The sequence below is a fragment of the Nothobranchius furzeri genome, chromosome 12, assembly GCF_043380555.1.
Source record: "Nothobranchius furzeri strain GRZ-AD chromosome 12, NfurGRZ-RIMD1, whole genome shotgun sequence".
In the NCBI taxonomy this organism is placed as follows: domain Eukaryota; kingdom Metazoa; phylum Chordata; class Actinopteri; order Cyprinodontiformes; family Nothobranchiidae; genus Nothobranchius; species Nothobranchius furzeri.
Genome location: NC_091752.1, coordinates 33,806,437 through 33,831,834, shown reverse-complemented (window position 1 = coordinate 33,831,834; position 25,398 = coordinate 33,806,437). Strand labels below are relative to the sequence as shown.

General features: G+C 40.9%; 3 protein-coding genes across 5 annotated transcripts; 2 read left to right on the top strand and 1 right to left on the bottom strand.

Annotated features, from left to right (window-relative positions):
- Positions 1–766: 766 nt before the first annotated feature.
- On the top strand, positions 767–11,570 carry gtpbp2a (GTP binding protein 2a). 2 transcript variants are annotated; one of them, XM_015944898.3, is made up of 12 exons: positions 767–1,188; positions 2,168–2,194; positions 2,568–2,752; positions 2,917–3,025; positions 3,122–3,319; positions 3,411–3,585; positions 8,263–8,482; positions 8,567–8,702; positions 8,786–8,844; positions 8,927–9,098; positions 9,193–9,357; positions 11,176–11,570. In XM_015944898.3, the coding sequence occupies exons 1-12, from the start codon at positions 991–993 to the stop codon at positions 11,335–11,337; spliced, it is 1,806 nt and encodes a 601-aa protein (XP_015800384.1). In that variant the 5' UTR covers positions 767–990; the 3' UTR covers positions 11,338–11,570. The 2 variants fall into 2 exon arrangements, with proteins under 2 accessions (XP_015800384.1, XP_054606323.1); XM_054750348.2 differs by lacking the exon at positions 767–1,188 and adding an exon at positions 1,850–1,967.
- A 2,145-nt stretch (positions 11,571–13,715) lies between these two features.
- Positions 13,716–18,844, bottom strand: polh (polymerase (DNA directed), eta). 2 transcript variants are annotated; one of them, XM_015944897.3, is made up of 10 exons: positions 18,493–18,844; positions 18,101–18,235; positions 17,738–17,976; positions 16,241–16,419; positions 16,060–16,163; positions 15,829–15,948; positions 15,466–15,589; positions 15,236–15,301; positions 14,949–15,121; positions 13,716–14,861 (listed from the first exon to the last, which is right to left on the bottom strand). In XM_015944897.3, the coding sequence occupies exons 1-10, from the start codon at positions 18,627–18,629 to the stop codon at positions 13,991–13,993; spliced, it is 2,148 nt and encodes a 715-aa protein (XP_015800383.3). In that variant the 5' UTR covers positions 18,630–18,844; the 3' UTR covers positions 13,716–13,990. The 2 variants fall into 2 exon arrangements, with proteins under 2 accessions (XP_015800383.3, XP_054606322.2); XM_054750347.2 differs by having other exon boundaries at positions 18,101–18,227; positions 18,493–18,629.
- A 1,406-nt stretch (positions 18,845–20,250) lies between these two features.
- LOC107376016 (polymeric immunoglobulin receptor) lies at positions 20,251–24,504 on the top strand. The gene is made up of 9 exons (XM_015944896.3): positions 20,251–20,658; positions 20,756–21,073; positions 21,166–21,495; positions 22,989–23,028; positions 23,274–23,362; positions 23,441–23,475; positions 23,643–23,708; positions 23,800–23,856; positions 23,955–24,504. The coding sequence occupies exons 1-9, from the start codon at positions 20,613–20,615 to the stop codon at positions 23,997–23,999; spliced, it is 1,026 nt and encodes a 341-aa protein (XP_015800382.3). The 5' UTR covers positions 20,251–20,612; the 3' UTR covers positions 24,000–24,504.
- The last annotated feature ends 894 nt before the right edge of the window (positions 24,505–25,398 follow it).

Here is a 25,398-nt window from a genome sequence, read left to right as displayed (position 1 = left end):
GGGAATCCTAAGGTGTTCCCTGTCCAGCTGTCGTGTCCAGGGTCTTCACTTAGGCCTTCTCCACTTGGGGCAGCACCTCGTCCCTGACCCGGAGAAGGCCTTCTACTCTTTTCTGACTCAAGACCATGATCTCGGATTTAGAGGAGCTGATTCTCATCCCAGCTGCTTCACACTCGGCTGTGAACAGCTCCAATGAGTCGGAAATCACGTTTTGATTAAGCCAACAGGATCACATCATCTGCAAAAAGCAGAGACTCTATCCTTAGGCTACCAAAATGGATCCCCTCAACACCTTGACTGCACCTAGAAATCCTGTCCATAAAGGTTATGAACAGAATCGGTGGCAAAGGGCAGCCTTGGGGCCCCCGAGGGATGCGGTCGAAAGCATTATTTCTCTAGTGTTAGAAGAAATTAAGGTAAAATAATTTTAGCAAGAGTTATAATAATTTTAAACATTTAAATAGTTTCAGAAAACTACTGAAGCCACAAATGAGAATTTCTACACATAAAAGTACATTTGACACGTTTCGATATATTTTATATTTGTAAACTCTTGTCTGCGCGCGCATGCTTGTGTTTCTGATGCAAACCTAGGTAAATCGTCGTGCGAGCGTTTGGGGCTGTCGTGTAAACTTTGATAAGAACCAGTTGGGCGGTGTTTAGTCTAACCTGCAGTCAAATGAACGGCACGAACGAAAGCAGCCGCTCACTCGGGATTCGCAGTTGTACAAATCAAGCGCGTCGTGATATTTCTTGGTGACGTAGGTGGACTGTAAACTTAAACGAACTGCTGTGTAGCTGGGACGCCGCTGTTTGTTATGTTTGATGAGTATTAGGAAGGTCGCTTTGTTTTAGTAATGCGGAACATAAACTAGCCGTGTACTTCTATAGCTCACACATGCCTGGCCTGGAAGGGTATTTTAATATTAAAGCAGCATATTAGCACGAGTAGAGGCAAGCTAACAAGTCAGTAAGGTCCCAAAGAAGCCGATGGATGCGCTGGTATCGGAGTTATTTGGGTCAGGAAGTGGGCACTTCTCAGGATCTCAGGGAACCGCGTCCAACCACAAACCAGGAAATGGCAACGGAGTTATTTCTAAAAAGGCTAGTTCAAAGAACAAGAAAGCAAAAGCGCGATTCTCCCGCAACTTTAAGCTAAGCAATAACACTCCTAATCTTCCTCCAGAGGTAAGACTGTAATGATCCTTAACTATTAATAATAATAATAATGCCATTAATGAAAGACGATGAAGTCGGTAAAGCAGCGGACAAGCGGTTCTTTATTCGCTAGCAGGACGTGTTAAGACTTTGTTGGATTTCATTATGTTTTCTGTCGCTGGGGTTAGCCTTTTTTCTTAGAACCAGTGTGTGACACGTAGCTAGTTGTTAAAGGAGAATGAATGAGAGTGAAGGAGCCGTGGTGCTGTTAGAATAATGCTCTTTCTTTTTTCATAATCGACATTGTTTGGTTAACACACGTTTCAGCATCGGGGCAAATGTGCTCTTTAAAAAGCCCCTGTTGTAGTTGTGCGGCGGCTATTATTATGCTAGCTTAGCTAGAGGGGAACAGCTGTGTTTGTAAATAGGAGGGCGGGCGCGCGCAGGCAGGGGACGTGTCTGTAGGAAGGTTAGCGACTTTTGCATTTATATTTAGCATTTATCAATGTTATACTTTATCAATATACTTTATTTAATCACAAACTATCCCAAAACACCACAGGAGGAACTGTTTTGATACTGAACCACATACGTTCAGTTAAGCTGTGTTTACCGTCGGTGTTTAAATGATAAATGACCCGCACTTGTATAGCGCCTCTCAGAGTAAGGACTCCAAAGCGCTTTACACTACAGTGTATCAGTCATCCATTCACACACACATTCACACACAGATGGTGATGAGCTACGATGTAGCCACAGCTGCCCTGGAGCGCACTGACAGAGGCGCATAATACTGACCCATAATAGTGGTTAGTACTAACACTATTTTATTTAGGTTGCAAAAGACAGGTGCTGTTTTAGTAACATTTGTGTAAAGCTGTCAGCAGACTGCCTGTCCATTCACATCACAATGCTCATTCAGTCAGATTGCTTTGCTTTTTAAAACGGCTCACACTTTTCTGTCTGACGTCCGTTATTCCTCTTCTATTTATCTTTCCCTGTCTCTCAGGCTGAAGAGGGTAACATTGAGTACAAGGTATGTAAACCTGTTTAAGAATGTTGTTTAGCTGCATATCTGTTCGTTTTGGTTTACTTTAAGATATCTTGTAATTGTCGCTGAATACTTAGGAAGTGACTCACAAACATGCCAGCTGCATCCTATCAACACTATAAACAATATAAAGGCATAATAATAATAATAATAATATATGTATGTATATGTCAGAAGGTTAAAGTTGAGCGTCAGGGTAGATTAGAGAGCAGTTTTATTACCCTAGAGATGTCTGATCTCCTTAGATTTAGAATTGCTGTAATAAACATAACATTTACAAGTATAATCACTTAATCAGGCTGACTTAACTTTTCATCGTTTAAGTTTTTTTAAAGTTTGTTTTTTTCACGATTTTTAGTTAAAGCTAATAAACCCAACACAAAACCGCTTTGAGCACCTGGCAACACAGATGAAATGGCGACTGCAGGAGGGTCGAGGCGAAGCTGTCTATCAGATCGGTGTCGAGGATAACGGCATGCTGGTGGGGCTGTCAGAAGAGGACATGAGGGCATCACTAAATACCCTACATAGGCTTGCAGAGAAGTACGTCCAGGACTTGTCGGCATTATTCCTTGTATCAACTTGGTTTGACAACATTTGGACTCACAGCAGTTATTTCCATGGATCTGACTTCTGTGTTGATGAGACTGTTCTGATGAGTGGGTGATATTTTATGCAACAATCCTACAACCTTTTTCTTTAACCAGAGTTGGAGCTGACATTGCTGTTCTCAGAGAACAGGAGGTGGATTACGACTCTGATGTGCCTCGGAAGATCGCTGAAGTTCTTCTTCGAAAGGTGCCCGACGACCAGCAGGTGAGCTTTGCAGTTACCAAGCCATTTTTTTCTTAACTTATTTTCTTTTGGACACTTTTCTGCTTTTGTTTACCTTTTTTCCTCCTGCCTCCATAGTTCTTAGACCTGCGAGTGGCGGTCCTCGGTAACGTGGACTCTGGAAAGTCCACTCTGTTGGGTGTTTTAACGCAGGGCGAACTGGACAACGGACGGGGAAGAGCGAGGCTCAACCTCTTCAGACATCTACACGAGATCCAGACTGGACGCACCTCAAGCATCAGCTTCGAGATTCTCGGCTTCAACAGCAAAGGAGAGGTGAAGAAAAAAACACGGCACCTGATTATTTGCAATTACCTGTGAAATCTGTCAGTTTTATCTCATTTGATCTTTTTTTTTTTTTTTCTAGATTGTAAATTACAGTGAGTCTAGGACTGCGGAGGAGATTTGTGAGAGTGCCTCCAAGATGATCACATTCATTGATCTGGCGGGTCACCACAAGTACCTGAAAACCACCATTTTTGGCCTCACCAGCTACTGTCCAGACTTTGCGATGCTGGTCGTCAGCGCCAACACTGGCATTGGTGAGCAAACTGTTTAGATTATTCAACTTTTTTTACTTGCTAACCTTTATAATCATTTCCTGTACACGACTTTCACTTGACTTCCAGGTCACATTAATAATACATTTGTGAGTCTGGTAATGCACACCTCCACTCTGCAGTGGACATAACCAGCTGTAGCTTGGTACATTGCAGACGTGTGATATCTGAGCTTACATAACAAATCTGGCCTCCCTCCTGCCTCCTCATCTCTGGCTGGGACTGCTGTCCCCAAATATCTAAAATTGAATAAATGAATATAACAGCTGCTTGTCACTGGAGGTAGTTCTGTCTCCTCTGACTCTAAACCTTACTCCTGGAAATACATCTGTAAATTGCTTTGCTGATTTTCCTCCGTCATCTGAAGTTGCTTAGACAACGATTATCTGATTAGGGTTTTAGTTTTCCTGGACATTCAAAGGTTGTTGCTTCTGAAATGTAAGCCTTCCAGTGCTTAAAACCAAAAACAATTTTCATGGTACTGGAGTTAAGCACTAATTATTTCTTTACTCATAAAATGAAGTACTTTTAAATTATGTATTAGTACATTTTAATGCTTTTAGTCAGTCGAGCACTTTATCCTAGTGAGGCGGAGAGCAGGAAGCTCTGAAACCTGAGCTGCTAATGGAGCATGTGCTTTGTTAATATTAACCATCTGCTAGTTTTGTGTTTTATTGGGGGGGGGGGGGGGGGGGGGGGGCATTTTGAAGATGTTTATTGCATTAAAGTGGCCATATCATGAAGATTCCATTTTTGGTGCTTTTTAGCATGTAATATTATTGTTTCCTCATAATAAAAAATACCCCCAAATCAGTTTTTGGCTGCATTCATGCATTTTCTTGTTGAAGCTGCAAATTTAGAATTTTATTTTGAAATTCCTGAAACAGCCTAATGGGAGGCTAAGCCTCCTCCCGTTACAGTTGGCTCATGGGTCCCCGGAAGAAAGAAAAAAAGAAAGCAAGCCAACGGGGCTAAAAGAGCAATGTTCCAATCCGCTTTGCCTTACGCCCTGGATCACACATATGTTGTACACATCCCAGTCTCACCAGTAACTCTTTTCTTCTGTTTTAGCTGCACTTGCTAGTATGATAGTTTCAACCCTTTATTGGTAAGCTGTTCAAAAAGTAAGGACTGGTCTGTTTTTTGTTTTTACTTTTTTGCTTATTTAGCCAGTGTGAGTCCATGTGAGGTGAGCTGAGTAAATCAACTAAGAACGACCAAATTCAGAGATGTTTAGAGACACAAAATATTTTGCAGGAAATAATCAACAAAAGAAAAATATTAAAACAAGAAATCTGCTTCAGCTGGCAAAGTAAATTACTGCCAACACCACAGAAATTCAACGCTTTTACCATTGGACCACCACAGCTGACATAGCAACCAAGTTGGCTAAGCCGCTGTTCTAGGCATGTTTTGTCGGAGCAGGCATGGGCAAAGGCCCACTAAAACTAAGCCTTTTATTTCCGGGTATAAATTCAGGCTAATGAAAATAACTCATATTTAAGATAAATTACATCTCAATAGTGCCAACGGTAATAGTTTATCATGCATGGTGCCTACCTTTGTTCTCAAAACTGTAATAGCATGATAGGGACTTTACAGAGTTTTGAATTTTTATGCTTGCGATTGCCCCCTCAGGCCAAAAGTGTAACGGCAGCTTCAATAGTAGGCTCGTGCACGAGGCGCGCATGCTGTACGTGCACACTCCTTAACAAAAATAACAGCTGAGACAGTCCCGTGTGTGTGTGTGTGTGTGTGTGTGTGTGTGGCCCAGAGGATAGAAGAACGCGCAGCTAATTAATTAAATAATTTAGTTCTGTACCTTTCTCTTTTGCACAGCCGACAAGGGTTTAAGATTGGTCAGTCCTCCTGCATGCTCTTGAAAAATTGTTCCAAAATGAAAGTTGAACCCACATCTTTTTTATCTGTGAATTCAATGCCGTTTGGTGAGTCTCAAATAAAAATTTGGGCATCTTACTGTAAAAAAAATACACCATTAATGTAAAAAAGAAACTACATAAACATGCTCACACCCAGAATCGAACCCAGGACTTCTGCATGGGAGTCCAACATCTTACTGGGTGAGCTATAGTGCCAGTGACGATTTCTGTATCTGTAACATTTATATCCTTGATGACAGCTGAAACAGCGTTCAAAGAACGGTTCGGAGCGAAAATGGCTATTTTGTTGCTAATTTGCAGGCAATATCTAGAAGAAAGTTCTACAGAAAGTAGCTAAGGGTCCTCAGAAATGTAGCTAGGTTCATCACTAGGCCTTAGGAACAGCGACAAAGTCGCTGAGTTGGCACTACCTCACTCTCTGCTGCTAAAGCTACGGATAGCAAATGTTACGGGCTATGCCTGAGCGTGAACGAGCATGAAGCAGCCTGCTCGACCCGAGCAGCTCTCTTTTTCTGTGATTTTACAGAAAAACAGGCAATCACAGTAAAAATTCCAGGGCTCATTCTACAGGACCAGGGCATTGCAGGAGAATGTATGAAGAAGAAATGTATTATTTCTATACATGTTTTGGCTGTCAAACTTCCATAATGCCCCTTTAAGTATTTAAACCTATACCATCAGAAGACACAGCAGCCTTAGATGTAGCATACCGTGTTTCTGCTTGTGTCTATTTAAAGAAGGGGCTTGGATATGAACGCGGACATTAGTAAGAACACGATGTGAAAAGCTCAGGACATTCTGTAAATATCTATTTGAAAGCAATACACCTAAAATAACATTTGGTTGTTATGTGTAATGAAGTAGATTACAGGTTATAATCTGTAATCACGTGTTTCTTTTGCAAATGGCAAAGGATGCTAGTACAATTTAATGAACTGTGAGCTGCTGAGACAGCAGTTGCACTTCAACCTGCTGAAGGTTTTAACTCTATGTTTACACCCTGGTGATGTCAGGAAACCTCATAGTTTGTTTTTGTGGTAAATTAATAAGCAAAAATAATACAAACCAACAGTTGTAAGTTGGCTAATGAAACACAAATGAATTTCAGCTTTTTATCGTTATTTTGTCTTTCAGAAATAACATTTCATGCTGTTCTTGATGCACATCTTCATGAAATAAGCTGCAACTTATTTGCATTCACGCAACAAAAATGTAGAGTTTGATGAACAGAAAATGACCAAAATGGATGTAAATATTGGAATATTTCAAACCCCTATCACCATCAAAGTAAAGAGCAGCTGCCCAAAATGTTTGGATAAAAAAACTGACAAATGTTTCATCAGAAAAAAGTCCATTGCTGATGTTTGATGGGGGGGGGGGGGGGGGGGGGGGGAGCATCTTCACAGATTTAGCTGCCATAAAAGGACCACAGCTGTGAAATTAACTGAGATTTTAATAATCTTCTGGCCTCCAAGTGGTTTGTGAATGTGCCTTAATTCCCTTACCTGTGGCACTTTGTGCATTTCAGTGTTTGTTTGCTATAAAAAAAGACTACGCTGTCAAAAATGGGGTCGAGAATGAGCACCGACTCAGCTGCTCCAGACACGATGGGACATGCTGTCTGCAACCCAAGAGCTATGGCATTAATTATGGAACGGTGTAACAGATCAGGTTGTATGTGACAAGCCAAAAGTCAAAGGACTAGTAAACTATCCCTTATCTGTGTTACTATTTATGGGGTTCATACATCACCACTTCAGCCACGTTTACATTTATGAGGGGGGCCTTATTTATTTTGCTCTCGATTATTTACTTTGGATGTACTAAAATTAGACTTCTGCCAGTCAGACAAGAGGTCTGGATATTTTAAGACTGTCGGCTTGTAAAGATGTCCCCCGTAACATTACCTTCACATCTAGACCTTTATTTGAGCTGGTATACAACCTACTGCAAGTGTCGCTTTGATGCAAGTGTCAGCTGTGTTTACAAATAAACCAATGATGAGGCTTCTCCGTCCATTTTCCACAACTAGAGAGATGGCACGTGCAAGTTTTTTCTATATATTGCTGAATATTTTCTTGCATCAACAGCTTTTTGTGTTTTCAATCAATCAATCAATCAAAAAACTTTAATCATCCCCGAGGGGCAATTGTTTCAGTACAGAAGAATTGGTACTGTGGTCATTCGCAACAAGAGTTGTGCTACCGTTAGATAATAGATGAAGAGGGGATTACATGAGGAGAATTGGGGGAGTGAAAAAAAGGCCGAGCAGAGTTACACCCAGCAGGGAGTAGCTCTACTATGGAAAAAAACACCTCAACATGTAAGCAAGAACGTCACAGGGGGGGGGATTCAAGTCCTCCAGTGAAGCCAATTCGGTGATTAAACATCTCCACACCGTCCGGTGACCCTTTCCGAGATGACATCCATTTTGCGCACTAACACCGGTAACGCAGCTAAGACATTGTCCAGCTTGCGATTCACCTCGAGTAACGTCCCAGTCTGTGAGGTCTCCGCCCGGACGGTGCCGTCCATGGGTGCGGGTCGGCCTCCAATCGCTCCCATCATCCCAATTTTTTGGAAAACCAGATATCCTCCCACTCCAATCAGAAGAAATCCAGTGATCAATTTTTATTAATCTTTTCATGGTGTGGAACACCAAACAAAATGGTGTTTTTAAATGACTAAAGGGAACTTTATTTTAAAAAAAAAGAAATTCAGTTTAATATTTAACACACTTTCCTTCTAACTCTGTCAGCTGGAACAACACGGGAGCATCTGGGCCTCGCCATGGCTCTGAAGGTGCCCATCTTCATTGTCATCAGCAAAGTGGACCTCTGTACACGAGCTACCGTGGAGCGCACAGTGCGCCAGTTGGAGCGTGTCCTGAAACAGCCGGGCTGCAACAAAGTTCCCATGGTTGTGAGCAGCACAGACGATGCCGTCACAGCAGCACAGCAGTTTGCCCAATCACCCAAGTGAGCACCAACCCGATTCCCTGTTTGTAACCATGTTTTCTCTAGATCTAGAGTCATAATTAATGCTCATCTACTTCCCTGCAGCATTACACCTATCTTCACCTTATCCAGCGTGACTGGCGAGAGTTTAGACCTGCTCAAAGTCTTCTTCAACATCATCCCTCCTCTCAGCAACAGCAAGGAGCAGGAGGAGCTCATGCAGCAGCTCACCGAGTTCCAGGTAAACTTAAAACCAAACTTCTCACCAGGTTCCTGCTGGTGCTGTTTTATATGTAAGGGTCATTTCACTGCGATTGATTATAGGTAGATGAGATCTACACGGTGCCAGAAGTGGGAACGGTGGTGGGAGGGACTTTGTACAGGTAAGAGTGATTAAGAATTAATGTATTATTCAGGTTTTATCAGTGAAACATCCCTGACGTGCGTTTTGTTTTGGTTGTGCAGTGGTATTTGCCGTGAGGGGGATCATCTTGTGGTAGGGCCCACAGAGTCGGGTCAGTTCCAAAAGTTGACCATTGGCAGCATCCAAAGAAATCGCTCAGCATGCAGGGTACTCAGGGCCGGCCAGGCAGCTACTCTCGCCCTGGGCAACTTTGATCGCTCTCTACTACGCAAGGTCAGGCTGGAGCCTGTCCGATTTGGTATTCAGTGCCAGTTATCACATGGTTTTATTCATATTTGATCAGAGTTGGTGTGTTTTGCACCTACAGGGCATGGTGATGGTGAGTCCAGAGATGGATCCTACCATCTGCTGGATGTTCGAGGCTGAGATCGTGCTGCTCTTCCATGCTAAGACCTTTCACAAGGGCTTCCAGGTTACTGTGCACATCGGCAACGTGAGACAGACCGCCACAGTGGAAGCAGTTTACGGCAAGGTTAGTTCATTCAAAGGCATTTCAATAATTTACTTAGTGATCACTATGTTATAACGCATTCATTTACAAGGTCTGTTATAGTTTTTGACCTCAGATCTACACAGACTGACGGTTGACTTTAGGGAAGTGGTAACCAAAAGTGCTAAAAGAGTACAGTTTATTTATACCAGAACTACATTACAGTAATCATTAATCATATATTTATTTATACTTAATGGATTCTTGTGCAACAAAACAGAGTGAACGTGTCCCAGTTTAGTTTAGAAGAAACTTTTGCAACACTCTGCCTTAGCATGGGCTAGGCTTGGGCGGTATCCAGTCCAACTTCCTCCGCGTTACCAAGGTGTACGGTATTACCGTGACTAATTTAAAATAGACAATGTAAGCCTCAAGTGGAATTGCCAAACTGTTGGTTCGGACCTTCACCGTTCAGAAACTGAATAACAACCACTATTACTAAAACAATAACAACATAACACACATCATTTTAACAACAAAAAAAGCAGCTTATCAAAAGATTTTTCACTGGAAAAACCAGCATGTTTACCCTTTTCTGGCTTCAGCATGTAACGTTGTGGACCGACTGCTGAAAACCTGCTTCGATGAGCTCGTGGCATCGACATATGGGTACTTTGGGGCTAGTTGCGACATCTGGAGAAGACTGGCAGCTTATTTTCCCAACAGAAAAGTGTGTTGTCGTGCCTTATAATAACAGGCTCCAAACAGAAGGCTGCTATTTCAGCTCCGGTTAGCTTGTCTGCAGTTCCGACGGGGCCTGCATTTGTCGCGGTCATCTTTTCTTTGCACAGCTTACCTCATCAGTGTTTACCAGCTCTCCTTTTAAGTTTGCTTCGAACTCCAAATACTCCCAGACTGCAGAAGTTGTGTTTTTTTTTTAGACACCTAATCAGTTGGTGTATGAGCTTCCATTTCTCTCTGGATGCGTCGCCGCGCTGTTGCATGATGACATCGCATTCATAAACTTTTTGGAACGTCTCTAAAAGTCTAAACATTTGAACTATTTATCTAAAACTGAAAATTCAACCACACATCTGCTTATACATTTAATTACTTTTTTAATCCTTGTCTTCTACATGCAGTTTTTTTTTCATGGCGGTGTTCGAACTGACACTAGCCACGTTTACATGCGCACAATTATTCGGATTGAACGCCCAATCGGATAAACGATTCTGCATGTAAACGTGTCAATCGGAAAATTCTGATCAGATTCAGCCCGATCGGGATGAAATTTCATTCCGATTGACACAGCCATTCTGATTGTTGGGAGTAAAATAATGCCCACTGTGCATGTGTGCAACAGCTAGCGAGCCTCCCCGCTCTCATTTGGACTCCCTGACTTAAATAAATGAGGGCTTAAATAACGAGCGCCGGCTTTTAAGTATGATGGCAAGCCGTCCCCGTTTCTGTAATCCAGAACTTGCATTTTGTGGAAGTAAAATAAAAATCTGATTATTGCACAAATCATTCAACAAATGTGACAACTCTGCACATGCTCAACCTGTTTAATCCGATTGAATACTTGGTGCATATAAACTCACAGCATGATCGGATCGTTTCAGTAGGTGTCCATGTAAACAGATTCAGGATTTCTGATCAACCATGATTTGAATCGGATTGGGGAAATTTGGAGTATGTAAACGTGTCTAGTTGCTATTTTTTAACGTTTTTTTTTTTTTTGGCTTGTTTGTGAACTCCAGCAGCCACCTTTTAATTTCTAATAAATAAGGATCTGTGATACAACACGGCCTCCACTAACATTTTGTTTTGATCTCCTTGTGCTTCACCGCTGCACCACAGGAGGAGCTGAGGACGGGGGAGAAAGCGGTGGTTCTCTTCAAATTCATCAAACACCCAGAATATCTAAAAGTTGGGGCTAAAGTGCTCTTCAGGGAGGGCCTGACCAAAGGTATTGGTCATGTCACCATGCTACACCCCATCGCCCAGTACCAACCATCCTAGGACGAGGAGGAAATCTAAACTTCCCTTTTAGACGACAAAAAAACTGTTTTCATAAAAGGTGCTTCAGAAGCAACATCTTGCTTTTATCAGACGCTCAGTCCAGCCCCAGCAAAGCAAAACTCTTCTACAGAATTTATTTTTGTATTTTCACCTTTGTCCAAAGCCATATCACCATCCGGTTTGTTTCTCTTCTTCTGCCTTTAAAATAGCCGATGACATTTTAAAATTCTGTTGTTTGGTGTTGATGTTGAAAGAGTGTGGTGGCTGTTATGGCGGCGATACAAGGAACTCCCTCAGCCACCCGTGCAACACATCACCACTGAAACATGTCAGTGATTTTAAGAGAGGAGGCGATTGTTTGTGTTGGAATTGCTGCTTACCAAGTTTACAACTCAACCCACTCCTAAAATATTTGCACGCACTTTTGCACTGAATTACAAATGCCAGTGTTGATGTCCTTGTTTGCAAAGGAGGTGCTTTTGACATCGGGAAGTGATAGCAGGCAGTGATCCACAGCAGCTAATCTGTTTTACCAGCATTGTGCCTAAAAGCCTCTCATCGTATTTGAATAAGAGCTTTTCCAAAAGTAATGGCCGTCACTTTAAAGTTGGTCGGATAAAAGTTGGAATGTTTTGCCTGCAGGCTGTGCTGTTGACACTTTAAGAACGTAAAAGAAATGACAACTTGATCTAGATTGTAAGTCTTTGTAGTACATATCTGTCCATGAAAATGATTGTTTCTATTCACTAATAATGCCTCACGATAACTTGGTGAGATGGTTAGAAGTCTCTTTGGGTGTTTTTCAAGTGCTTTAGTCACTCAGGGCAGTGTAGATGATGTATTAGACAGCATTCCACATTCAGAGCCAGCGGAGGGTTCTGTTGCTGATTAGGGACGTTTTTAGGGAAAGTCAGTTTTTTTTTCCTTCCAAAGATGTGTGTTAGATGAGGAGTTGGTGTGTGAAGCTGGATACTGACACAGATTTGCTGATAAGTACTGTTGGACGTAGTCGATGTTGTTTGTTGTTACTGACGTCATGAGCTTTGTAGAGGTTCAACACAGTGCCTAGAGAAGCTACGGGAGTAGCCTTCCATTACAACCCAAAGTTTCACAACTTAGATTACATAAGTTAAGTTGGTGCTACGTCTAAAAACAAGCTTGGGTTTAAGAAAACTTGATAATGTTCTGTTCGAGGCAGTTCCCGACCACACCGTCGGTCCTGTATGCATGGTGGACCTGATGTCCAATGTTGTGGTACCCGTGTTTTGATGCACAGGAAACTTAAAGAATAAACATCAACCAAATGATTTTGTATCATTTGTAGAGTTCAGGTGTTTGGTTCAATGCACCGTGGTTGTATTTGATAGATTTCTAGTCGATTTTACAGTTCACAGTTTTTATAATCGTCAACCCTTTAATATCTTAATTCTTTAGTATTTAGGTTCCAAACCTGGTTCCCTTTTTAATTCAAAGTATATTTGATAATTCTGTGAGTGAAATGCAATATTTATGTACAGATCCAATTTGTGTGTCATGAGTACATAAATAAATTCTTTATTAGCTCCTGAGCACCTGTTGTTGATCTTTTTAAGTACATCTGTAAAGGTTTGGGGTTTTTAGCCGTGCCATCACAAACCAAGACTTGGGACTTTAGCGTGACTCACAACAAAAGGTGGGGTTTGTTTACAAGTGGCCCATCAGCTGATGCAAGAGGAAGCAAAAGCTGCTTGTTTGTGTTTTACAACATACCAACACTACAAAAAATTTAAATATTAACCTAAATGGTTTCAGAATTACACGTTAAGTCTTGAGATGATTTCTAGAAACAGAAACTAAATACAACTACAGTTTAAATCTTTTGTAGCATAAACATTAAAGCTGGTAAATTGTAGTTTTGTGTCGTTTCCTCTTAATGATCTAAAACTTAAATTTTTGTCCCTAAAAACACCGCAGGTCCATCTCCTCTGAGATGAAACATACGTGGTCTTTCCAATACATTGCATGGTGTGTTTCTAGAGACTGAAATCAAACTAAAACTTTCTTTCTGCAAAGGTGTTTTGTACTTTTTAATTTGACTTAATGTCAGAATTGATGACACCAGATTGGAGCTTTAGGATTGATTCCCTTACTGCTTTTGGAGGATTTAGGGGGGGATTGGTGGTGTTTGGGCAGCTGCCTTTTACATTTAGAAGAACTGATCAACTAATTGTCCAAGGACCGTGTAGGAATGACTCATTTAATTTGACTTTACAAGTTATCTCAAAGACTAACTGCGTCTTGAATTTGTAATCAAGATTCACACCGACTCCTGAACCACACTCGTCTGCACACTACTGCCATCTGCTGTTACGCCAGAACACTACAACACACTCTCTGCATGAAGTTGAAAATATTTTTTATCTGTACAGGTTTACAAAATAAAGCTCAACAACTAGAAATGCCCTTTTAAATTAAAAATAGGACCCAAAATACACATGTTAATATCCTCATGAAGCACAAAAACAACTGATTCAAAACAAGTCTTGTTGTATTCTGGTTGTCTGGCTTTCCTCTGGTAAAGATAATATAAAAACATCTTTGTGTGTGTGTGTGTGTGTGTGTGTAAATATATATATACACAATGTTCAGAAATAAATACTCATGCCCTAAATGTTTAGTTCTTTTTGAAGAAAGCATCTAGAGTACCCACACTGCCCCCTAGTGAGCGTTGTCTCTTTGGTGCAGGACCTGACTGACCTCTGGTTTTTGTTTTGCCTCGGGACGACCGAGCAGATGGAGAACCACTGGAGGAAGATGAGACGGTTAGATTTGGAGGCAAGCTTCCTGAATTTGTAGATGAAGACAGTGAATTCTGGAGGTCCAGGGCGAAGTGATAGTCACGATGCTCAGGCATTTCCCACACCAGAACCTCTACACCACAACGTTCACACTTTAAAAGGTCTCCTCCTAGCGCACTAGAAGTACTGTCCAGATGGCTTTCCGGTTCCTCCCTTACCTCTTCTTCCTGTGACTGTGTTGGTATTAACTCTGGGATCATTTTTAACTGCTGGCCAGATGCAAAAGCATCAGTGCCTCTACCGGCACATGCATCATTGTGACCTGAAGACACGTTAGAGCTTTTTTCAAGACTCTTCCTATGAAAGAAAGAGGAGATGCCAGGATGGGAGCTAGAAGAGTCAGTTTTAGAGTGGGAGACACTTTTGAAAGGAGATTTTTGTGAGTCACTTGCCATCTCCAGCTGGCAATCGGTGTCAGATTGATCGCCAACAAAAGGCGGGAGAACTTCCTCTTCTGTGTCGCTTTTAACTTGCTTTTGTTTTCCAGCTGCTTTTTGAAAGAAGGACTGAATGGTACCATGCTGACTACATGGAGGCTCTGTTTTTACGTCACAGGATGGCTGGGTGGAGGAGAACAGAGTCTGGGTTGAAGTTCCTTCACTGGACAGAAATCCAGCAATCCCCCCAGCAGACGGAGCATCACTGAATTTACTAGCAGAGATGTGTAGCAGGGTGAGGGGGGGAGACCTGGAAACATGTCAGACACATGATCTAAATCATGCAGCATTCCCTCAAAACATACATCAGCCTTTTACGTCATCGCTCTTTAATTACCACGCAGCCTGGTGGTTTCCTGCTTTGTTGAGACTCTTGATCAGAGCAAAGCTGTCACTTGATATTTTGGTCGCCTCGTAGCGTGCTAAAGCACAGCATCGAGAGAAGCCGGTCGGCCGCTTATCGCCAAGCTGACGCACGCCAACCGTCAGCTGCTTTGCCACACGATTATTCTGTAGTGCAGCCAGAAAACACGGGTGTGAGACTAGTGGCGTGCTACAGGAATACGAGGACACAACGAGCCAAGCTGTAATGAAAAAAAGCGATTACATTTAAATAATTCTCACCACTTCTTTGTCTTTGGCCAGCCTCTCCTCCAACTCCAGGGCCAGCTGATGAAGCCAGTACTGCACCTACACGGAGGTTTGATTTCAGCATCAGGACAATCTTTGCAAATAATAAATGGAACTAAATAATGACATTTCTCATAGTTCTGGTGTCTTTTCCCCCCACGTCAGAGGCATAAACCTTTCAGAGAGTAACAGATTATGTTGAAATACTTTTGACAGTCCTGTACCTGATCCTTAGTAGCCAGTGACGTCCTCCCGGGAAAGTTTTTACTGCAGCCAATGGACTTGGGAAGCTGTCTGGGTTTCACAGGTTCAAACTCGATCCCCCGACACAGGTCAAACAGCCACTGGCTGCAGCGTTATGTTGGTCATAGAGAATTTAAAAAACATGTCAGCAGTTAAGGTCCATTTCAAATAAATACAATTCTGTGTGAAAAATGTCAACCAGACTGTCAGAAAACTTAAAATGGTTATTTGAATTATGTTTTATTTTCACACCCCAAAGTCCCAAATCTCTAAATCTAGTCTCGAACTGTCCTACAAGTAGACCTTTTATTCGCCAGTAATCCTGTGAAACTGCATTTTCTCACCCCGTTTTTTCTCCAAAGTGCTGCCCCAGTTCAGCCTGAGAGAACCGAGTGAGATCTCCCATGTTCTCCACTCCCAGGGTTTCTGTAATCGACACGCCCAGCTTACCCCCCAGGTTTCGACTGCACAGGAGAAATTAAAAGTACACGAGTACAGACTTGTATTTTTCCACTGCTACATCAGAAGATCGGCGTTTTTGTGATGATTAAATTCTTGTGAGACTTTAAACTCACATTTTACTGACAGGCAAAGAGCTGAAAAGTTCCCCCACAGAGTCCAAAGGTAGAATGGTTTGTCTGTTAGGTTTGTTCAGCCCACAGGCCAGCTTTGCCAACACCTTAAAAGTAGATGGTAGACCATGATGGCTGCAATAAAATGAATGTGGCGTCTGAATTGTAATAGAATTTACCGTACCTTGTTGTGTGATATTCCCGCTGAGCAGCGGAAGCCTGTGTGTTGTTCCACAGCTGCTCTCATTTCCTCAATAATGAGAGCCCCCACGGTTAGCTGCAGCTCTGCAGAGCTGTGCTCCCCCGAAGATGGAGCAGGTAAAGATGCCAGCCACTGGAGGAGACCTCTGGATCTCTTCTCCTCTGCGGATAAAAATCAAGACTATTTACACAAATTCAATTTATAGTTTTAACATTTTAGATGATGTTACTTCCAACTAGGGCTGAAACGATTCCTCGAGTACCTCGAATAATTCGAGTACAAAAAATCCTCGAGTCAAATTCTCTGCCTCGAGGATTCGTTTAATTCATATTTAATTAATTCGTGGCTTTGCAGTCGCCCGTGGTCATGTTTCACCCGGACTGAAATAAGTGACGCACATGCCCACTGGACTGCACACGCGAGTAGCGAATGTAACTTAACTTTCTCTTAAGCCATGGCGGACAACGTGGACCCCGGTGGAGTGCGAAAAAGACAGAAAATGTCAAGATGTGGGACCATTTTTCACGTCGTTAGGCGGAAAACGTACTCCAGTGTAAATACTGTAAAATGGATTTAGCCTAGCACAACACCACATCCTCCATGCTGCTGCAGCGCCTGTAAATGTCACTTCTGCAAGCGGACTCGGAGCCTCTACAAGATAATGCATTTTAGCCTGTATTTCCATATATTCTGCGGACACTGTGCGACTTTTTCGTTTGTAGCACTTAGTTTCAGCTCACACCGTACGTCTGGTAGCAACACGTCGGACTTAAAATGTGCTAAAAAATAGCATTTTTACACAAAACGTCGGACTTTTTATTGTGTTATTGATGTTTGTTGTCCCTCGGGATTGCTGCAGGAGGACACGGGTATTTATGAGAGGAAAACGAAAGAAAGTAAATAAATGTTTTGTGATCAGTATAATTTGACAAAACCACAGCAAACATGCTTTCTCGACAATCCTTGTTATTGTGTGAGTAAAAACGTGTTGAAATTAAAACGGACGTGTGTTAATAGGGAAACAGCCGGCGAGCTGTTTGCGCATGCACCGTGAGCGGTTCTGGTTCTGTTTGGGCCGCAGCCGCTCGCAGCGCTACTTCCAACAGTTATCCTCCTAGTTTCTGTCTGGCTTGCAGGCTAGCAGATTCTCGCACGAGGGGAAAATCGGCTCAGGTTGTGTACTTATTTTTTGCACAGCCATTTGTTTACTGTGAAGTAAAGTTGAAGTGCTGAAGTTTTGAAAACTAATTTTGAATAAAACTTGAAGAATAACTGGCAATTGCTTGCTCATTTTAACAGGTCTTTCATAATTATAACATGCTATTTGATATAATGGTTTACAAATACAAAAGGGTAATTTATTAGAGTACTCGATTAATCGAAAAAAATATTCGATAGAGTACTCGATTACAAAAATATTCGATAGCTGCAGCCCTACTTCCAACACAGAGTTTAATGAGTAACAGATTAGTAGTTTACCTTTACCCAAAACAGGACCTTCAGGGCCACCTGCAGAAGACGGTTCTTGGCTACTTTGTGGAAACCCCTGGATGTAGGTGGTTTTAAGAAGGCTGGGCTCTATTTGTATGTCAGCCATGTTTTTCAGCCTCTGCTGAACAGCAGCTGTCAAATCCATGTAGGCCTCGTCAATGCTGGCCCGCTCGATCACAGCGAAGCGAGACATCACCTCTATCACCTCCACACTAGCGTCCCTGTAACTAAAACAAGTGACTATGCTTTATTATGTTTTTATTCACAAGTAAGGTTTAATAAAATATGGATTTACTATTTCAACAAAAAGCAACAAGGAAATTTGAGGTGTGTATGGTCATCTACACTTACGGAGTTAGATCTGCTTTGCCACGAGACTCGCGAACTCTGGCTACCTGGAGATCTGTACTCAACTGCTTAGCATCATCCACCCACATGGTCTTGGTAACACCGTGAGCCCTGGCCTCGTAGCTCACAGCTATAATACTAACAGAAGATATTATCAGGAATACATTTTTAACATTTGCACAAATAGAGGCTTCACTTTGCTCCTGCTTTTGCTACAGTGACATGTATAGATACGTTTTGAGGAGCTTGTAATGTTTACTAAGCTGAAACTAGACATTGTATACCACACCAAATAGGAAAATAAAACACAACTTCCGGTTTCAATAGGCGCAGCGTCAACTTATCCAGATGAGGTTTATTTTATGGTTAAAACACATTTTGTGCCGGAAACTCACCCGCCTCCTTTCCACGTCTTGTATTGTGCCACCACGCAGGGAATGTTCTTCAGGGCTGGATTCAGTCGCTGTTCCACCTGGACGTAAAAACAGTCCATGTCGACCAGCGCCACCACTCTCTCCTTCCCGTATTCCATTAGAAACCTAAAGACTTCGTCACTTAAAATATATCCGCCCGTTACGTAGGTCAGGTACAGCTGGAGGAAGGTATGTATATTAAGAACAAGTAAAGAATGCGTCTAAATTCAAAGCTATTAGATTTCGCGCAAAAAATCCCAACCGCAAACGTCATCAAACGTGGACAGTCAAGGAAAATCTGTGTTACGTTGAAATATGTCCCCCGCCTCGAAAAGTGCGTATATTTGTTCCCCTTTGATATTAAAATCAACGTTTATGATTAAAATTGTGTTAAATTATATTTATAACGTTTAACCTATTAAAATGTGTCATTTTATCCCTGTGGTAGGCACATTTTAAAGCAACCTCATCAAAGCACCGTAAAACAGTAAAAAGAAAAGGTAGGATTTTGGAGATAAATATCAGTAAAATACAAATATAAACATAAAAATCTAATATTATTAATGATAAGAAAACATTAAACAATACGGCCAAAAATAGATTTCTGTTGTGTTCTGACTCTTGAAGGCAGCAGAACACTGCTGATATAGATATAGAGGTGCTGTGGAGAGTTCAGGGAGTTCCAGAGATGTGCTGAGAGAAAAAATGAACGTCACTCCTCCCTGTAATAAAGAAAGTTCATATAGACAAAGTTATTGCCTACCTGCTTGCCACCAACCTCAAAACGTAACAGCCTGCCTAATAAATTACACTAAAAGAAAAAAGGTGATTTGAAATAGGCAAATGTCTTGCCAACACTTGAAGTACTGGAATGCATCATTAAGTGGTAAAATCCGGAATCACTATTCATACAGTTGTGCAAGTATTTTTTTATTTAGTTATTATTTTTTTTTCTAAGTAATTTGGGGCTGATTGTTGCACTTTATGAACTAACTTCAATAGCTTTTCTTTTATTTGGGCAAACAAGTCAGAAAATGAATTCACAACATTTCAAAAGTGAGTTCATTAAAAGATAATTCAAGTTTAAATATTTACTGAAAATTGCACTTTGAGGAACATCCTTGTTTCCTTAGCCTGGTTCTCTTCTCAGATTGTTTAATATTTTCTCTTTTAAAACAAAGTCATTCCAACAGCTATTTTTTCCTAAAGTTATTGAGAATATACTGTATGAGTGTAGACTGAACAGATGGCAACAAATGGAAAATGTCAGTTTTCTGAGGGTAATAGCTTGTCAAAACATATTGGAAAAAATAAGTAAGCACTAGTTTTTTTAACTATGAACCCAATTTAAAAAAATCAATTATAAACTGAATTAGTTATGAACTGAACTGTGAAATAGCTCATCTTTAAAGCAACGTTCCCCCACACTGATAAATAGTTTGTATAAGTGAAGACATTCTGGCTTTATCTAAACTAGCTATGCTGTTAATGCTCATTTTAAAACTGTAAGTTTTATTTTGAAATAATCTATAGGAAGTGGTAATGAATAGCCTACTGACAGTAATTAACCCGGAATATCAGTATATTATATTTTCTGATAAAAATTGGCCACCTGTATGTTATAACATACAAATTGTTGTGTTACAAATGTAAAGATGTAAAAGTTAGGTCTATCTTGCTGTTGTACTTAAACCCAGTTTGATAAACATGAAAAGGTCATACGCAGTGTGTGATTTGTGACAAAAGCGGGGCGGCGGGGGGTGGGTGTAATTTTTTCTGTATTTTATTTATGAAAATTACAACATGCTTTTGTCAGCCAATTGCAAGGTATTTTTTTCGTATGTGAACCCTTTTGAAACTGACAGAGATAAAATACACAAAAAGGGAGAGTTATGTTGACATCCATTTCATCTTTGTGCGCATGCAAACCCTAACTCTGGTCATACATGATGAAAAAAAGGATAAAGGCCCCTGAAAATACTCTTCCTTCATTTGTAATTTAGTTCCCTGTGAATGAGTATCAGGTACAATGAGGAAGTAAATTCGACTGAGGATCACCAAAACTGTGAGAAGGCTTGTTCACAAACAGTCTCCATGCCAAAATGATGTTTCCAGTTGTTCTTCATCTCATGCTTGCTGGACTCTTGGGTAAGTCAGAGAGGCTTTTTGCTCTAATAATATTAAGGTGGAGAATCACTGCTGAAGTAACCAATGCATTCGAATGTCATATCCTGTCGCTCTGCAGGAGTTCATTGTAACATTATAACTGTGACTGAAGTGTCGGTGCAGACCGGGAGCTCCATCTCAATCCCATGTCTCTATACGGAAAGGTACAGAAACTCTATTAAATACTTGTGTAAAGGAAAACAATGGATCTCTTGCATCAAAGTTGCTGAAACGACGCAAAACAGATGGCAAAGATTTTCCATTTCTGACGACACACAGCTAAACATTTTCACAGTGACGATCAATAATCTGACGAGTGAAGACAAGCACTTCTGGTGTGCAGTGGACAGATTTATCCAAGATATTAAACAGCATTTTACGCTATCAGTTACATCAGGTAAATCCTTGTTAATCAAATCATCTAATCAGTCTAATCAATTAAAAAAATGTTTAAATATTGGTGTTGGGTTTTGTTTTACTCTATTCAAGGTACTCCAAGTCTCTATGTGAATCATCAGGAAATAACGACCTTTGAAAGAGGAAGTGTGACCATAACTTGTCGCTATACTGATCAAAACGTAACTGGCTGGTGTAGGCTAGGTGGCTCCTGTGTAAGAGATGATTCTGGATCGTTGGATGGAACAACTGTGAAAATAACAAGAGTCTCTGATGTCTATGAAGTGACCATGACCAACCTGACGACAGAGAACAGTGGCTGGTATTGGTGTGCCAGTACAGACCTTCAGATACCCGTGCATATTATTGTTCATAACTTAAGATCAACTATGACTGTACCTACACTGAGCTCCATTCCAGCAGGTAAGAAACAAAAGTAACCCATGTTGGGTTTTCATATTAAATGTTAATAGACTGGCAACACCAGAAGGTTGATTCAAGGCGGATTCAAGCAGGGGAGGTTCTAGAACTACATTAAAGGGGGACCAAGGAGGGGCCACTTGCTCTGTTCAGCCTGGGGCACACCGGAGGCGGACGCGCCACGCGGCGTCATCATTTTAAATAGAAGCCATTACAGTTGATGAAAGTGGACACACGGGGAGCACTGCACCATGTCCCAGAAGCGCCACGCCAAGGCGCTTGAGATAGGTGCCAGCTCTACCAGAAGTGCCGCGGATGCTTACAACATTGTGGAGAACTTTACAACAGACATTACGACACAAAACGGTTTCATGGCACAAACCCAGCCACGGTTTGATAACTTTAAAGTACTAATGATCTTAAAATATTTTAATAAATAGCGTACTTACCCACTGTTAATGAATTAGAGTCTCACAAAACACGACAGCAAGTCTGATCAGGTATAAACAATAGAGTCACTTCCCGCTTCCTGTTACGATGTGCGTGATGTTGTGAATATCGCGCGACTTTCCAAGTGGCGCGTCTGCCTCTGGTGTGCCCCAGGCTTTAGAGAGGCACGTTTGTTAACAATACCCCCGCCTTTAAGCATTTCAAATATAGTGAATAATTACAACAATAGAGGGACTTGTTTTAAATATGTTTTTAAAATATGTCTCAACCTCTCTTTTCAACTTAAGATAAATTCATGCCTGCTTTGGTTTCACATCTTCCATTAAGTGATATTAACACCAAAAATATGTGCTTTTTAATGCTTAAGCCTGATTTATACTTCTCAGTCAGCTCGAATGTGGAGTCACGCACATGTGTTGACGGAGATGTTTTCCCTTCAGACTTCTCCGTCTCCTGGGCAATGTTGCAAAGCAGTTCCCCACCAGAACAACAGAGGGTGTAGCGCTGTATTTACTAATGTGTTTACATAGTTTTAATGCATTTCAGAGACTTTCTAACACAGACAAATTTGTCACTAAATCTGCTCTACCTCTTCATGTGATTGGTACCTCTAAACCCACGTGTCTTGTCTTTTACATCCACGAATAAAATGCTTGCTACAAATCTTTGTACTCCTTCAACCATGGGTAAATAAACGCGGATATTGTCAGACTATTCCCATGAGGAGTTCTTCAATCTGTTTCACATCTGCCGCTAAATATCTTATTTTTTTATAGGGAAAGGGCGGTGTTGTTCATGAATTTAAAGGAACCAGCTTACTTCATAAGCTTGCGGTTTCTGTCACTTCGCGTGTCTCCACACACATGCAGACAAAGAAGTATAAATTACGCTTTAGGGTCTGCCTTCAGCAGGGGGGCACAGGAGGAGTCCAAGCTAGCTGTTAGGGTGGCATTGCCCCCCCCCCCCCCCTCAAGAAACACCCCTGGATTCAATTTTAACATTTCAAAAAAGATGTTTGACTACTTTGAATTTTTCCACATCAACAGACATCACTGGAGCCTTTGAAGATGTAACATCTGGAAAGAGGTTAGTGCCCTTTTATCTATTTAAATGTACATTCTTAGTTTGTCCAGATTTGATCCAGCTCACGTCCAACAACTGCTGGAGATAGACACAAGACGCCATGAACTGGAAGAAGAAATTATTAGCCATCAATAAAAAAAAGTTTCAGTTCTTTTTCCCTCAAAACCAAAAAAATAAAATAAGTCGTGCAACAGAGTTTAAAGTAATGCTTTTGAGTATGTGTAATGTGTTCACTTTGATCTCTGCAGTTCCGTGAAGATGATTCTCATCACCATCCTGATCGTGCTTCTGTTTATCTTTCTGGCTGCCCTTTTGGGATGGAGGATGATAAAACAAAGTAATCACATGGGAACACAGTTAAAACAAATGAAACAATATGTTATTTTGACCTTTTTTTTTTTGTTTTCTTTTGCAGGAAAGAACAAACTAGATGTGCGTGACATCCATAAGGTACGGTGGGACCATTTCTTGTCTTTAGGTCTGCTCGCCTTCTCAAGAGACTTCTGTTTTCAATTAAATGTGAACATGTGTCAGACACTTTGATGATTTCAAAATTTGAGTTTGGAAAAGTGAATTGTTAATAATAACGATGAATTATTTCTATTAATCCATTACAGAGTTCACAGACGGTTGTGTTCTACGCTACCGTCGATCACAATCAAAGACCACAGGCCCAAATAAAGGTAAAGACTGCATAGAAGGAGTAAAGCAGGGGGATGGGTGAGGAGTATGGCTACATTTAACACATATATCTGTTTATAAATTTTCCAAAAGGACCAAACACTCACAGAAGATGTGACGTACACCACCATCCAAATAAATTTGACACAGGTGGTAAAAATGGAGTTAATTTCACAAGTTATCTAACTGAATTACTCTGTGTCACACGTTTTGCTGGTTTAAAAGTTTCTCTGTGTTTATTTTTATAGACAACATCACCAGAGGGAGCTGTGATCTACAACACTCTGCAGTAAAACAAGGCCAGATGAAATCATTCAACTGTGGACTTTGTTTCTTTTATTAGTACGTTTGAAAACTGTTCAATGCAGATCAGAAAGAAACAACATGTATAACTGCTTGAATCAACAAACTGAATACTGATCTAAATCAGATCCCAGTCATCGGACAAAAGCAAAGGAAATAATTTTACATGTTGTAAAAACATGGTTGAATATACAATTCCATTTTTTTTAGTTCTTCACTAATACACAGAGTAAATAAAGCTTGTTTTTTTACCTTTTTTCTGAGAGTTAAATATAGTTGAAAACATTGAACGTTGTTCCAACAGTATAATGTTTCATTTATACAGGTTAATGCTCATTGAGAAGGACTCCATTAAAGCTGTTTTTGAAACAACTGCTTCTGTATTATTTTTTAACAATAGTGCACTCCTGTTTTTGAAAAATTGGCTATACACACATTCCTCATTCGGAGAAGAAAAACGGAGTTGTGGCTGAAAAAATGCTTGTATGCAAATTAAAAGGGCCCCATAAAGTCATAACACTCTTCCTATTAAATATAACTGTTTTAAGGAAGTCACAGTTTCTGTGCATCACTCTTTCCTGTGTACCAGAATAGCTGTTAACGTGTGTGTGTTAAAGTGTTCTCCTCAGTTCACCATCTTGTATCTGGCTCCATACTTTCCTTTCCTCAACCCTTTTGAGGAGTGTTTCAAAGAAAATTGGCAGGATGATAAAATACAGTGAGCCAACAGGGAGCCCTTCATAAACAAACAAGTAAAGATGCATGAATGAATTTTTTATGGAATTCAAATTTAATTGTTATTGTCTGGATTAAAATTATTTTAGGATCATGCAGCTTATATAATTTAGAGTAATTAATTTGCATAAATTATTTATTCAACTTAAAATTGTATTCAGAAAGTCAACAGAAATAAGAGGCTGAAAGGAAAGCCTTTCCCTACTACAACGTTGTAGAATCTCTGAACAGAAACAAATCTGATTATCAAGCAAATTAAAAAAATATATTTTAATTCTTGAAATAGTTGCACTAACTTGTGTGGGGAAAGGGCTAACAGGCAAGCTAATAAAAAAGCTTCAACTGGCATTATGCTATTTTCAGAGGCTCCTGATAACGTAGCTGTTACGGCCCTGCTAAAGGGAGAGACAAAGCATCTGTCTTGTGAGCAAACAAATGTTGCTGTGCTTGTGCAACCAGCTGATGGGTGCTTGGGATTTTCCTGCTGACGTCCCTCTGGTTCATCATTGATATGTGTTCAACCAGCAATTGCTCTGAGTGGCTGCACCTGTGAGTGCTGCATAAAAGGCTGCTTGGTGCAACATCTGAGGGTCTGATCAGAGGGAGCGCTTGCCTGTGTGGCTTTATAAAAATACTCCTAACTCACACCATGCG

Excerpts from the sequence above, each read along its gene's own strand:
- polh (XM_015944897.3), bottom strand. The coding sequence starts at position 18,629 with ATGGAATACGGGAAGGAGAGAGTGGTGGCGCTGGTCGACATGGACTGT. Across the intron at positions 17,977-18,100 it reads GGCAAAGCAGATCTAACTCC|TTACAGGGACGCTAGTGTGG; the intron begins GTAAGTGTAGAT and ends CACTTGTTTTAG. Across the intron at positions 15,122-15,235 it reads TGGCCAAAGACAAAGAAGTG|AATAATCGTGTGGCAAAGCA; the intron begins GTGAGAATTATT and ends GCTGCACTACAG.
- gtpbp2a (XM_015944898.3), top strand. The coding sequence starts at position 991 with ATGGATGCGCTGGTATCGGAGTTATTTGGGTCAGGAAGTGGGCACTTC. Across the intron at positions 8,483-8,566 it reads CAGTTTGCCCAATCACCCAA|CATTACACCTATCTTCACCT; the intron begins GTGAGCACCAAC and ends ACTTCCCTGCAG. Across the intron at positions 9,099-9,192 it reads ATCGCTCTCTACTACGCAAG|GGCATGGTGATGGTGAGTCC; the intron begins GTCAGGCTGGAG and ends TTGCACCTACAG.
- LOC107376016 (XM_015944896.3), top strand. The coding sequence starts at position 20,613 with ATGATGTTTCCAGTTGTTCTTCATCTCATGCTTGCTGGACTCTTGG. Across the intron at positions 20,659-20,755 it reads CATGCTTGCTGGACTCTTGG|GAGTTCATTGTAACATTATA; the intron begins GTAAGTCAGAGA and ends GTCGCTCTGCAG. Across the intron at positions 23,029-23,273 it reads GATGTAACATCTGGAAAGAG|TTCCGTGAAGATGATTCTCA; the intron begins GTTAGTGCCCTT and ends TGATCTCTGCAG.